This window comes from Chelonoidis abingdonii, chromosome 17 (genome assembly GCF_003597395.2).
Source record: "Chelonoidis abingdonii isolate Lonesome George chromosome 17, CheloAbing_2.0, whole genome shotgun sequence".
Taxonomy (NCBI): domain Eukaryota; kingdom Metazoa; phylum Chordata; order Testudines; family Testudinidae; genus Chelonoidis; species Chelonoidis abingdonii.
The window spans coordinates 25,628,119-25,639,759 of NC_133785.1; the positions used below are offsets into that span (position 1 = coordinate 25,628,119).

The 11,641-nt window shown below is 42.0% G+C and overlaps 1 protein-coding gene across 1 annotated transcript in view; it reads right to left on the reverse strand.

Moving 5' to 3' along the window:
* Positions 1 to 2,700: 2,700 nt before the first annotated feature.
* The window catches only part of EDEM1 (ER degradation enhancing alpha-mannosidase like protein 1), a 24,610-nt gene continuing 15,669 nt past the window's right edge, over positions 2,701 to 11,641 (reverse strand). Inside the window, 5 exon segments of the mRNA XM_032784196.2 lie at positions 2,701 to 6,221; positions 7,134 to 7,322; positions 8,744 to 8,840; positions 10,044 to 10,117; positions 10,791 to 10,961. Of these exon segments, the coding sequence (XP_032640087.2) occupies positions 6,132 to 6,221; positions 7,134 to 7,322; positions 8,744 to 8,840; positions 10,044 to 10,117; positions 10,791 to 10,961 (621 nt within the window). The 3' untranslated portion in view covers positions 2,701 to 6,131.

Below are 11,641 nucleotides of genomic sequence, written 5' to 3' on the forward strand. Positions count from 1 at the left end.
GTTTGTACGAGCAAGTGACTTACTTACTGTAGGGTGGGTATAGCAAATAAGGAAACTACATCAAAGAAATGTTTTGTGTTTAGGTCTGAATGCTACAAAAGGACAATTAGACATAGCTCTTGCAGAAACAAGTTCCGTGGTGTAGATCCAGCATCTGGGAAAATCCTGTCACCTGCGCTCACAGGATTCCTGTTGTCAAAAGAGTTTCATGGCTCCAGTGGAAGGTCAGGGTTGTGAAATGTTATGGTGTTCTTTCCAGTAAGCTTGATGAATCCCATACAGGCTTTGAATATCAGACAGACCTGGAAGTGGACTCTGTTCAGCAGGGAGAAAGCACAGAGAGCAGACTGTGGGCGGGGAGAATTGCAACCAGCTGCCTGACTTGCTAAGCGCATGGACTGCTGGAGCTTTTTCAGGTTACATGGTTTTAGGCCTACAGGAGCTCTGATGAAAACAGCCTGAATGTCACAAATACAAATGACCAGCTCTGTGTCCAGTGGGATAGGATGCAGTCTTCTGGACAGGTAGGAGGAAGAAAAACAGCATCACTACAGAAACCCTACCCACTTGCATTCATCCTCTTCCTTCCCAGCGATTGGTTTGGTAATAGTCTGCCTCAGGCAACAGAGGAGTGAGGAAATAGCTAGCTGAGCAAGGCAAGAAAGGTGCACTCATTAAAGGGCCTACAACTAACATAAGAACAGCCATACTGGATCAGAGCAAAGATCCATCTGGCCCTTCTGACAGTGGCCAATGCCAGGTGCCACAGAGGAAATGAACAGGACAGGTAATCATCAAGTGATCCATCCTGTCACCCATTCCCAGATTCTGGCAAACAGAGGCTGGAGACACCATCCCTGTCCATCCTGGCTAATAGCCATTGATGGACCTATACTCCATGAATTTATCTAGTTTTTTTGAACCCTGTTATAGTTTTTGCCTTCACAACATCCTCTGGCAAGGTACAGTGTGTTAAATACTTTTTTGTTTTAAACCTGCTACCTATTAAACTATTAATGAGAGCAACAGCCCTGTATGACATGGAAGGGCTCCTCTACCAACACACTCTACTACAGTTTTGCATTGGGACCCAACCATAGCAACTGATAGAAAAGTGAGGCAAGAGTGGGGGAGGTGGACCACACCAAAGCCTTAGAAGCAAAGTATAGCCCAGGAAAGGAAGGCAAGCAGGGACATGCAGAAAAACCTGCCTTTTCCCACAGGCAAGTGGAAGTTACAAGATCTGGTTTAAGCCACTCCTTTTCTCCAGAAAAACTCAGATCTCAATGCACTCAGCATGCTGAGAAAGCAAGGATGACACCAGGCTTGGCTGTGGGAGGGCAGAACACTGGCCAGGGATTAGATGGTTGCAGTTTCATGGCAGATTAATGGGACTTGATCTGTGCTAAAGTTTACCATATGAAACAGTTCCTTAAACATACTTCTCCCCCACCCTCACCATGAATCACATATGGGACAGGAGGAATGTGCTCATTATTGGCATTTTTATACCTGAGAGGCTACAGCTGGTAACACTAGTTCAGACACCTGGCAAGCTAAGGGAAACTCTTCTATAGGAAAAAAAATATTTTTTCCTAAATTTTCCCTCTACTGTGAGAGAACTTTCACAAGCTTTTCATTTTCCCCAACACTGTTGGCAGCAGCAATAGCTGTTCTGTGCTTCCCTTTGTTCATATTATCTAAGAGGGTGCTAACGCTGTCATAGGAGACTGTTACAAGACCTACAGTTCTCCCTGTACGGGAACTTTTAGTATACTACTTTTTATCTGTATCACAGATCCACAGGATCAGTGCTATGCCCCCAGCTTTCAGAGTCTCTAGGAAGAACCCCTTCAACGTGCCAAACCCCAGCCCAATGTGTGTCAGACTCTTCCTTCACTAGGTAAAGAATGTAGCCTCGTCACCTCCTTAGACTGAACCTCTGCTTCACACCATGAGCTCTGTTCAGCAAGTCCTGCTAAGACAGACTCCTGGTAGAGACTCATACACTCTTCAAGGATGAATGTACCTCACCAAGCATTTGCCATGACACTCAAACAGCACTGTCAAGAGAGTCAGGTTCATTAGTCAACTGGAACACAGCCTAGCAAGTCCGTGGGCTAGCACAGAGAAATAAAGGTTAACCTATAGCCCAACAACCAACTCTTATCACACCCCCCAACCTCATCTTCCCAGTTGTTTGTCCGACACCTAGCAACCAATGCCCAGCGTCCTGGTGACTGGATTTGCCATGGTCTTCTCAGATTCTCCACTGAAAAAACACTAGCCGAGACCTACCTCGTATCATGACCCATTCAAGCTCAGACAGCTAGTAAACATTCACATCTATGTCTCTTAGCCTGTGCTGAGAGTAAACTGGCCTTTACCTAATGACCTCCCTGCCCACTGGGTAGCCTTGTGAACTATAGGGGAAACTGAAGATGACATTTTTTATTAAACCTATTACAGAAAACTCCTGCTTCATAACGTAGTCCAGCCTTCTCAGCCAACAACTAAGCCAGACTTTTGGAAGGTGTAAGCGGGGAGGAGGGGTGAAATGTGCAGACTACATAGTCCATGAAAGAAATGAAGATGTATAATCTGCAAACTGCACCATGGGACTCCCAAAGTTACACTGTTAAAACCTCTTACATCCCCCTTCCCTCTTCAAAGAAAGAGAAGAAAAAAAACCCAGAAAAGTCAAAGATAGCCTTTTAATACAAATTTGTAAAATCTTACTTTAAGCAATTTAGACAAAATTTCTTAGGACATATATAAAAGAACATTTGGTCCTTTTACAAGTCTTTCCCCTCCCCCAGTTAAATACATTTTACAACAATTAAATATACATACAATGCAATTTTAATTAGAAAAATTATATTGCACATTACACTGAGACGTACAACATTACAAATATCAGCAAGTCATCCCAGCAGTATTTTTAACTTGGCTCTAATACTTAATTAAAAATAGATTTTCACACTAGTGCCCTAAACATAAGATGTGGCCTGTGTTTTGCAATGTTTTATTTCAAAAATACTTTATGAAGGGCAGTGCAGGGAGAAGGAAAAACTGGATCATTTGAGGAGATTGTGTCTTTCACCTTCAGGTCACCAGATTAAATCCAGTACCATAGTAACCCAAGTTTATTATTATGGGATGATGGCTATTAGGTAATTATGAAAAGCAAACTGGTGACATCAGCCCTGTTCCTAGCAGACAGGTGACTACACCCCATTTGGCATCATGGCTAGTGATCTGCACTGAAGCAGCCATGGAGAGCCAACTCTTCTCTGTACTAGATGTAATGTATTAATCCAATACAAGGCTGAGGCACGCCAGCTGGACAGAGCAGAGATACCTGCACTGCCTCTGCCCACACTACCAATTCCGCAATTAAAGAATGTCCGTCTAATTTTGGCAGTCCACATAAAAATGAAAGAAGTGTAATCCTAAAATTAAAAACTTGAGGAAAAATAAAAACTGTACAGCCTGGTTAAACAAACTGTTCTTTTGAGAATTACCCAAATTTAACATATACTTTTACTTAACCCCCAACTGGAACTTGCATTTCAGCTCAATTTTTCAGAAGGCACAAACACTACTGTAAGTAGCAGGGCATATAATAAGTGTTCAGAGGGCTTAGCTGAGGATCGGGGACATTTTGCTGTCAGCAGAAGTAGGTCACCAGGACATGTGTTGGCATGAACTAATTGCTTACAATAAATGGTTAAGCTGCAAGTTTTAGAGGCCCTATGAAGGTTTCTCTTCACATTACTAACTTTAAAGTTTCTCACTTCAAATCACCTGCTAGTAAGAGGTCTGGCCCAGATAGCAGCATTTTGGAATGCCCAGATATTTTTGCTTTATGCCTTCCCCAGTAGACAGAATAGGCTTCTTAGATATACCCTTTGCACTTAAATTAGCACCTGAGGCTGATTGGCATCCCCAGTTAAGACTGTGTCACCTGCATTCCCCTAATACATCTTTGGTAACACCACCTCAGAAGCATGTTTTGCTTTAAAATAAGCACTGAAGTGACTATGAAATATTCTAGTAATAGTTTTGAAAGCCATAATTAAGAAAAAAATACTATGTAGCTCAGGATGCACCTAAATTCAGAAAGGCACCAGACCCTAATACAAGTATGTTTTGGGAACTTTACAGCTGCTACCCTGTCCTAAGTCACCCTCTCCTCCCCCATTCTCAAAAGTTACTAGGTAAAAATAGGAAGACAAGATTTTGTTTCTTGAATACATGATAAATCTGTTAGCAAGAACAGAAAAGTCTAGTTGGAGGTCCCTGAGATGCATCTGTATACTAAGTTAAGCATGCGCCTCATATACATGGACTTCATCACGTTTGTTAGAAATGTTTTATGAAAGCAACATATGGCTTATGAAGAACTTGACTTTTGTCAGAAGACTAAGATGATCTGTACATACACACACATTTGGCTCTGTTACTTTGAAATTCCTATTGAAGTTTTAGCTCTGTTTAAAAGTAAGAAACAATGTGGTAGCTGAATACACTTTAACGGTAGTCTAAAAGAGATTTTAAAATATCGATTTAACTGATGAGAAGCACTAAAAGTAGTAACCCTTAAAATAATTTGTGTTTCAGTCTCAGCTGAAGGGATTTTTCCCCTCCTTCATGACAAATTGTCCCAAATTCATTTGCTTTCTTCTCAAGTCTTCAAACAGTAACCCTCAAGCATGCCTGAACTGCACTTGGTACAGCTGAGGGGCAGGTGGCAACCAGCCAGTTTTCCACCCTCCCCTCCACCTCATGGCGGTTCATCACGGAGGCCCAAAAGGGACTTTCACAGGGCAAGACTGCGTTACTAGTCACTATGGACCCAACCTGTGAAATGCTGCGTACCTCCTGAAAGTTGATGAATGCACTCTACTGCTACCGTTTTCGATAGCGGCATCTCAGCATGCTGTGGGCTCTGTATGAATTCCTCAACCATGGCAACACTCATCAGCATGTACAGTACAATATTTGATTGAATTTACAGAAAAAAGATAAAGAATCCAACATTCTTTGGGATATGCATAATAGGCAACATCCTTCCGGTATTTAAACTACCAACTTCAGTTTCTTTGGGACTCAACATTGTATGACCAAGGCATTCCAAAAGTAACTGACTCCATTTAACACAAATATATTCCGACTCAAAGAAACGCTCCATTTTTTTCATGAGGGAAGGTAAGCTTAAGGCACTAAACCCAAAAGCACTACCAACAATATAATTACTTTGTTTTCATATTGTCATATAATTGTATACTTCTTCCAGATCTCTTTACAAAAGGCATTAGAGATTAGATACATGACAGAAATAATCTAAAGAATATTTTGAACATACAATACAAGATGAACAGCTCAGAGGCTTGTGCATTTCCCCTACAAAGGCACCTTGTTCTTAAATTATTGGTTTCTATAGCTAGTATGCTTTTGTGAACACGCAATTCATGTTAAGAACACTGCTTTAAACATCTTGTGACTGTACTGAGAAACTTCTCTTTTGTGACTAGGAGTTGCCTCTCAAAGCTGTTATTCTAAACAAAAACCTGGTTCAACCAAAACCCACTACAAATATTTCTACCTGAGGAACAAATAGCATTGTTATTGCTAGTCAGAACAATCCAAATGATTAAATTTGGTGATAAAATTGCACATTCCCTTTCCTTTCCATCAAAACATTTTCAATTTAGATGCTCCTTTGGAAAAAGTTTAGTTTTGTTTACAATACAGCTACAAAAAGGGAGCAAAATGATTTTCATGGCACATGCCAATTGCTTTTTTAAATTAAAAAAAAAGTTTCCAAGATTATCCAGCCTTCATTTGCAATACAAAGTTTGCTGTATGAAATTTTATCAGGACAGAACTCTGTTCAAATTGTATTCAGAGTTCTCATTGCTTTACTACATTTCACTTTAAAAGACGATTAAACTCTATCAAGATCTCCTTCTCAGTTTATAGTTAAATCCTTAAGAAACATAGTGGCTATTTAAGTGATTCAGTGTATGTAAGGACATATCGCAGGTGTTCATTTGTAGATAGTTGTATCAGAATCAGAGTCCACTTTCCTCCTTGCATATTATGAAGCATTACTCTGAAGAACAAATTCAGATCAAACCCACCATCTGATCAATCTGTCTCATGTAAATACTCTTCAGTGGCAACAAGTATCTTCTCTCATCAGGAACCCTATTGCACTGTGAACAAAGCAACAAATCATAAAATTCAAAAAACTCTTATAATCAATCATGTACATTCTGTGCACTGCAGTGTTACAATCGCAGACACTGATCCCACGAACACTACCATGTGTCAAGCTTAGCACCATATGTCTCGCTGATTACTTGTGGCAGTAAGTACTGCTGCGCCTGGTAGTGTTTGGATCCTCACCCTCCTGCCCTTCCGAACCCTGGTTAGTACCCTGCACATTCTGTCTTAGGCAAACTTCACAACAAGTAGTGTTCTCTTGGTTTGTATTTGGAGTTTTTCACATGCTGCAGCACGGAGCAGCACAGGACACTTGGAAGTTTGAACTAGAGCAAGTTACAGAGAATCCACCATCTAAAAATCTTTAAATCATGATTTGAGGACTTCAGTAACTCAGTCAGAGATTAGGGGGTGTATTACATGAGTGGGTGGGTGAGGTTCTGTGGCCTGCAATGTGCAGAAGGTCAGACTAAATGAGCAGGATGGTCCCTTCTGGCTTTGAAGTCCAAGTCTGAGCTGGTGGTTGGGCAATGCACAGAGCTGACCTCTAGGAATGAATGGAGGACACCAATTTACTCTGTGCACATCCCCTAACAATCAGGTGACAATTATTTTCAATTACTACGAAAGCGAGGACAGTTGGAGAAGGGACCTAGGATCTGACAGGTTGTGCTATTACCTGTATTCCAAGCCATCCAGACCCCCTCAGATAGGCATTCACTCTAATTTTCAGAAGTCTTGAAATGTTCAGTATTTTTTAAATATCTGAATGTAAGTTTGCTGCACAAAGTTCATTAATTACCACTTCAAAGTTGCTTTCCTCTCCCCGATCTGTCAAGGCGTAATATTCCACCACCCCTTTCTCCAACTACACAGCTGGAGACACTTTATATACTGCTTACGTTAGAACTGGAGTTCATGGCTTTTAATTCGTTAGACTTTAGTTTTTCTGCATTCCTTTCCTCTTCTTCAGGGAAGGTATCTTGCCATAGCGAGTCACGAAAACGTTCATCCACAGACACAATGTGCCCCTCAGTAGTAAACATATACTTATTTCCAGATTTGTGCACTGGATTCTCTTCATCAAACAACTAAACAAGAGGCAAGGGAAAGAGATAAAACATGATGCTATCCATCTAATGAAACTCATGGCTGTTACCAGGACATTCATCAAATGCATTCGCACTAATTCAACATGACACCAAGAAAGTCAGTACACCAAACAATCTTGTTAGATTTTTTGAGTTTGGAGGCACACATTTCCATTAGAGTAAAAGGAAACTACAATTTTAGGGTGGGGGTTGTTTGTAATTCTAAAAGTAGAGAGAAATTGGTGGTAGTTAGAAAATGACTACTCAGTATGACAGCTTAATACTTTAAGCATTCATTTTGCATTAATTTATGTGCTCATGAAGTGTGCAGACTAAAGATTTTTCTGAGGAATTCAGAAGTTTGTAACATGAATGATTACAGCAGCCAGCCTTTCCCTTCCCCCACAGCACTGTGCAATCTATGTCACGGGACAGTCTTTAGAGCAGGTTAGGCAAGCACATGTCAGGGATGGTCTAGGACAGTGGTCTCCAACCTTTTTATGACCAAGATCACTTTTTGATTTCAAGGGCAACCCAGGATCTACTCTGTGCCCCCCACTTCCCCAAAGCCCCGCCCCACTCAATCCATCTCCCCCCCCGCCCCCACTTTCACCATGCTAGGGTAGGAGGTTTAGGAGGGGGTGCGGGCTCTAGGTTGGAGTCAAGGGGTTTGCAGTGTGGGAGGGGACACTGGGCTGAGCTTGGAGTGAGAGATTGGGATGCAGGAGGGGGTGAGGGATGCAAGCTCTAGGAGGAAGTTTGGGTGCAGGATGGGGCTCTGGGCTGGGGCAGAGTGTTGGAGTGGAGGCTCCAGGAGGGGGATCAGGAGGGGGCTTGGGGTGCTGACTCGGGGGCAGGAGGGAGGGGAAATCAGGGCTGGGGTGTGGCCACCTACTGGTCAGCACTTACTTCCAGCAGCTCCCGGTCGACGGCAGGTGCAGCGAGGCTAAGGCAGGCTCCTTGCCTATCCTGGCCCCACACTGCTCCCAGAAGGGAGCAATGCACCCCTGTGGCTTCTGGGAGGGGGATGGGGGGCAAGTGGCTCTGCTCACTGCCCCTCTCTGCAAGCACCACCCCCCGCAGCTCTCCCGGATGCCTCTCACCCCCGCCCCCGGGGCCTCGCTGGTCACTTCCGGGAGCAGCATGGGGCCAGAGTAGGGAGTCTGCCTTAGCAGCAGCCACACTGAACTCCCGGAGATCACAATCGACCGGTTGGTGACCACTAGTCCAGGAATACTTAATCCTGCCTCAGCAAGGGATGGAGGAGGGGGAATTGGTTTCATGACCTCTTAAGGGCCCTTCCAGCCCTGCATTTCTACGGTTATTATTGTTGCTTGCCTGCAGTCCCTACAAGAAAGCTTCTTCCTTGTAATATAAAGTTCCCAGGTGTTTTGGTGATGGTGATAGATGTAAATACATACCAGATACAAATATTTACATGTTTCACTGAGAAAGAAGCTCTCCATCCGGTCCTCTTTTGACTTCTCTATGACATGATGCAACGTAGCATAGCCACATCTAAAATTAAATTTAGTTTATATTTATTTCCATCCCATTTGACATTTAAGAACAAAATACATTCCTAACTCCATTCACAGCAAATGCCAAACCCAGGATGAAGTAAGATGAGATATCTCACACTTTAAAAAGATAGATGCTTATACCACTACTGTTATTTGTGAAGTAAGCCACAAATTTTGTTATACAGTACTACCCTAAAACAAATGTACTGGGATAACCAGTGCAATATACTTGTAGCAAGAATCCAGATTGGTCAGAGAATGGCCATAGAGTCCTGATCTATGCCTTAACAACTTCTCTGGTAAGCTGAGGAGGGCTGCCAACAGTCTCTTGGTCTTCCTTATAGCCACAATTTGGGGTATCATTAGGAATACATAAAGATAGTTGTCATCCAGCCTAGTAGGCTAGCTGCAGTTATATTTCACAAGTCTTGAACAACTATTTGGTGATTGGATGACTTTTTAAAAGTAGTAAAAACAAATTCTGTGCCTAAAAATGTGCAAGTGAAAGATAATCTAGGGTCATTTTGCAACAAGAGAAGCTACATTTCACAGTGTTTTATTTGGATTCACTGTATTTTAGCAGATAGGTCTAAAAACATATTACGTGAAGTTTCCTGTACGAGTCCTGCAATAACATTAGTAAAATAGGTACCAAGCCCATACTCTAACATCAATGGCACCATTTAAGAGTAACTTTTGTTTTGATAAAGAGGTAGTCTCAAACCAAAATGTTAGATCAGAGAACCCCTAAATTTTGATTAAGTCCAAACTTAAACTAGCGATTGGTCTTTGAGTTAAGAATATTCCTCTTAAGAGAACTTAAGCAAGTCAGTTTCCTCCCTTTTGCCAAAAACTGACCCAATTCTCTGGAAAAATAGTATCAAGACAAAAAGACATTATTGGAAGGATCTTTTGTTTAAAAAAAATAAATAATTTTAGAAGTCATTCAAAAAACCCTCTGAATATTTCTTCCCAGTTGAAGATGCAGATTTCTACCTGAAGACAAGCCAGTTACATCACATGTATATGCTGACTCAAATAAGAACCCCCCAGAATTTATTATTAAACGTAACTTTTAAATACTTTGTCATCTTTCTGAAAAAATATTGATCACCTCTTTACATTTTCAGATCATTTAGCGTCTTTAAACAAATACACATTGACAGTAGACAGAAGGGTAAGGACTTTGAAAACTGACTTGACTTTTGTATATTTTTCCAGACTCTGAAGAATATCCATGCCTACATGAAGGTAAAAAGGATTCTTTGTGGCCTGGGTAGACAAAGAAAAGAAAGGAAAAAAAAAAGTTAGGAATTCAAAATATTGTCAAGCTGGTATTTATTATGGTTGGGGTTTACTGGTGCTGTAAAGGAGTTTAGTGGAGCACATTCTCAAGATAGCCATTTTTAGACAGACTATTCAGTGCCCCCACTGTTTCCTCAGGCTTGTCCCATTGGAAAGGTCCTGTTGGGGGAAGAGAACATATGCAGGAATCTTTGTTGGTTTTCTGGCAGAGAGATGCTGATGGTTTAAAGTAGTATTATGGTTGCCTTTGGACTAAATCAGAAACTGTGACAGGGTGAACCTGAGAGGAGAGGTGGTTACATGCCTCTGCACAGATCCTGTTTCCACTGTAACAGCTGCCACACCAAGTTTAAATATTAATTCTGCCATACAAGTATTTGTTCAAGGATCTGCTACGTACGACATCCGAAAGAAGCCATTTTGACTTATAGTATAGTGTCTTTTCAAAGCAAGCAGCACATACTGTTTTACATGTCTAACACACAGCTCGCTAGGGAGACTTTCTATATAAAAAATATTTTTGATGGGCTGGCATGAGATTTGCTGCCTGACCATGACCAAGTACATAATAGAAAAAGCAGAGGTGCATTCTGAAACCACAACACATATATAGGCCATATTCTCAAAGAATGAGAAATACCTGGTAAAGAAGATAGGTAGATTCCACCAACTCTGGCCTCAGCGGATAGAAGAGGACATCTGGTGCCTGTAACTGCCAGTTGTACCTCTCTGGAAGAGCTCCATATCGTTTCCATATGGCATAATAGAAGGCATGGAGACAAATAGCATCTTCCACGTCTCCTATTAAAACCTAGAAATAATTAACAGCTATAAACATGTGCATGTAAAACACTACGCAAACACAACGCAGAGACAGTAATTCACTTTCATCCCACATATTGCACTGGATGCCCAGATGTAACATATGCCTCAACAGGGAAGAGGCCCGAATAAAAGCAGAGTCATACTGTTAGTTCATTCACACCAGAAACATTGGCATGAGGGAGCTTATATCAAGATATCACAGATCCCTAAATGGTAAAATTAGCATCAGAATTAATTCTTGAAATTTGGGGACTAGTTTAAGTCTAGTGAAGTGCAGGCCAAGCTTCTCAGCACCGCTTTGCTGATACAGTTGAGTTTCAGGCAGTTTCCCTACTATCTAGTCTTAGTCCTCTCTTTTGCAGACAGTCAGCCATGACACACTGGTTGCTGGGTTTGCAGGGGACTCCAAGATATGGTCAGACCAAAGGCCTCAACTCCATGGGTGCTCCAGCCCTGGAGCACCCATAGAAAAAAATTAGTGGGTGTTTAGCACCCACTGGCAATCAGCTCCCTGCTACCACCAGTGCCTCTTGCCCACCGGTGGCCAAATGATCAACCCCTTCCCCTTCTGGCCGCTACAGATCAGCTATTCTGTGGCATGCCGGGGGGATTGGAGACGCAGAGGTGTGCACTGCGTAGCATCAAGATCTAGATATACTCGCGCGC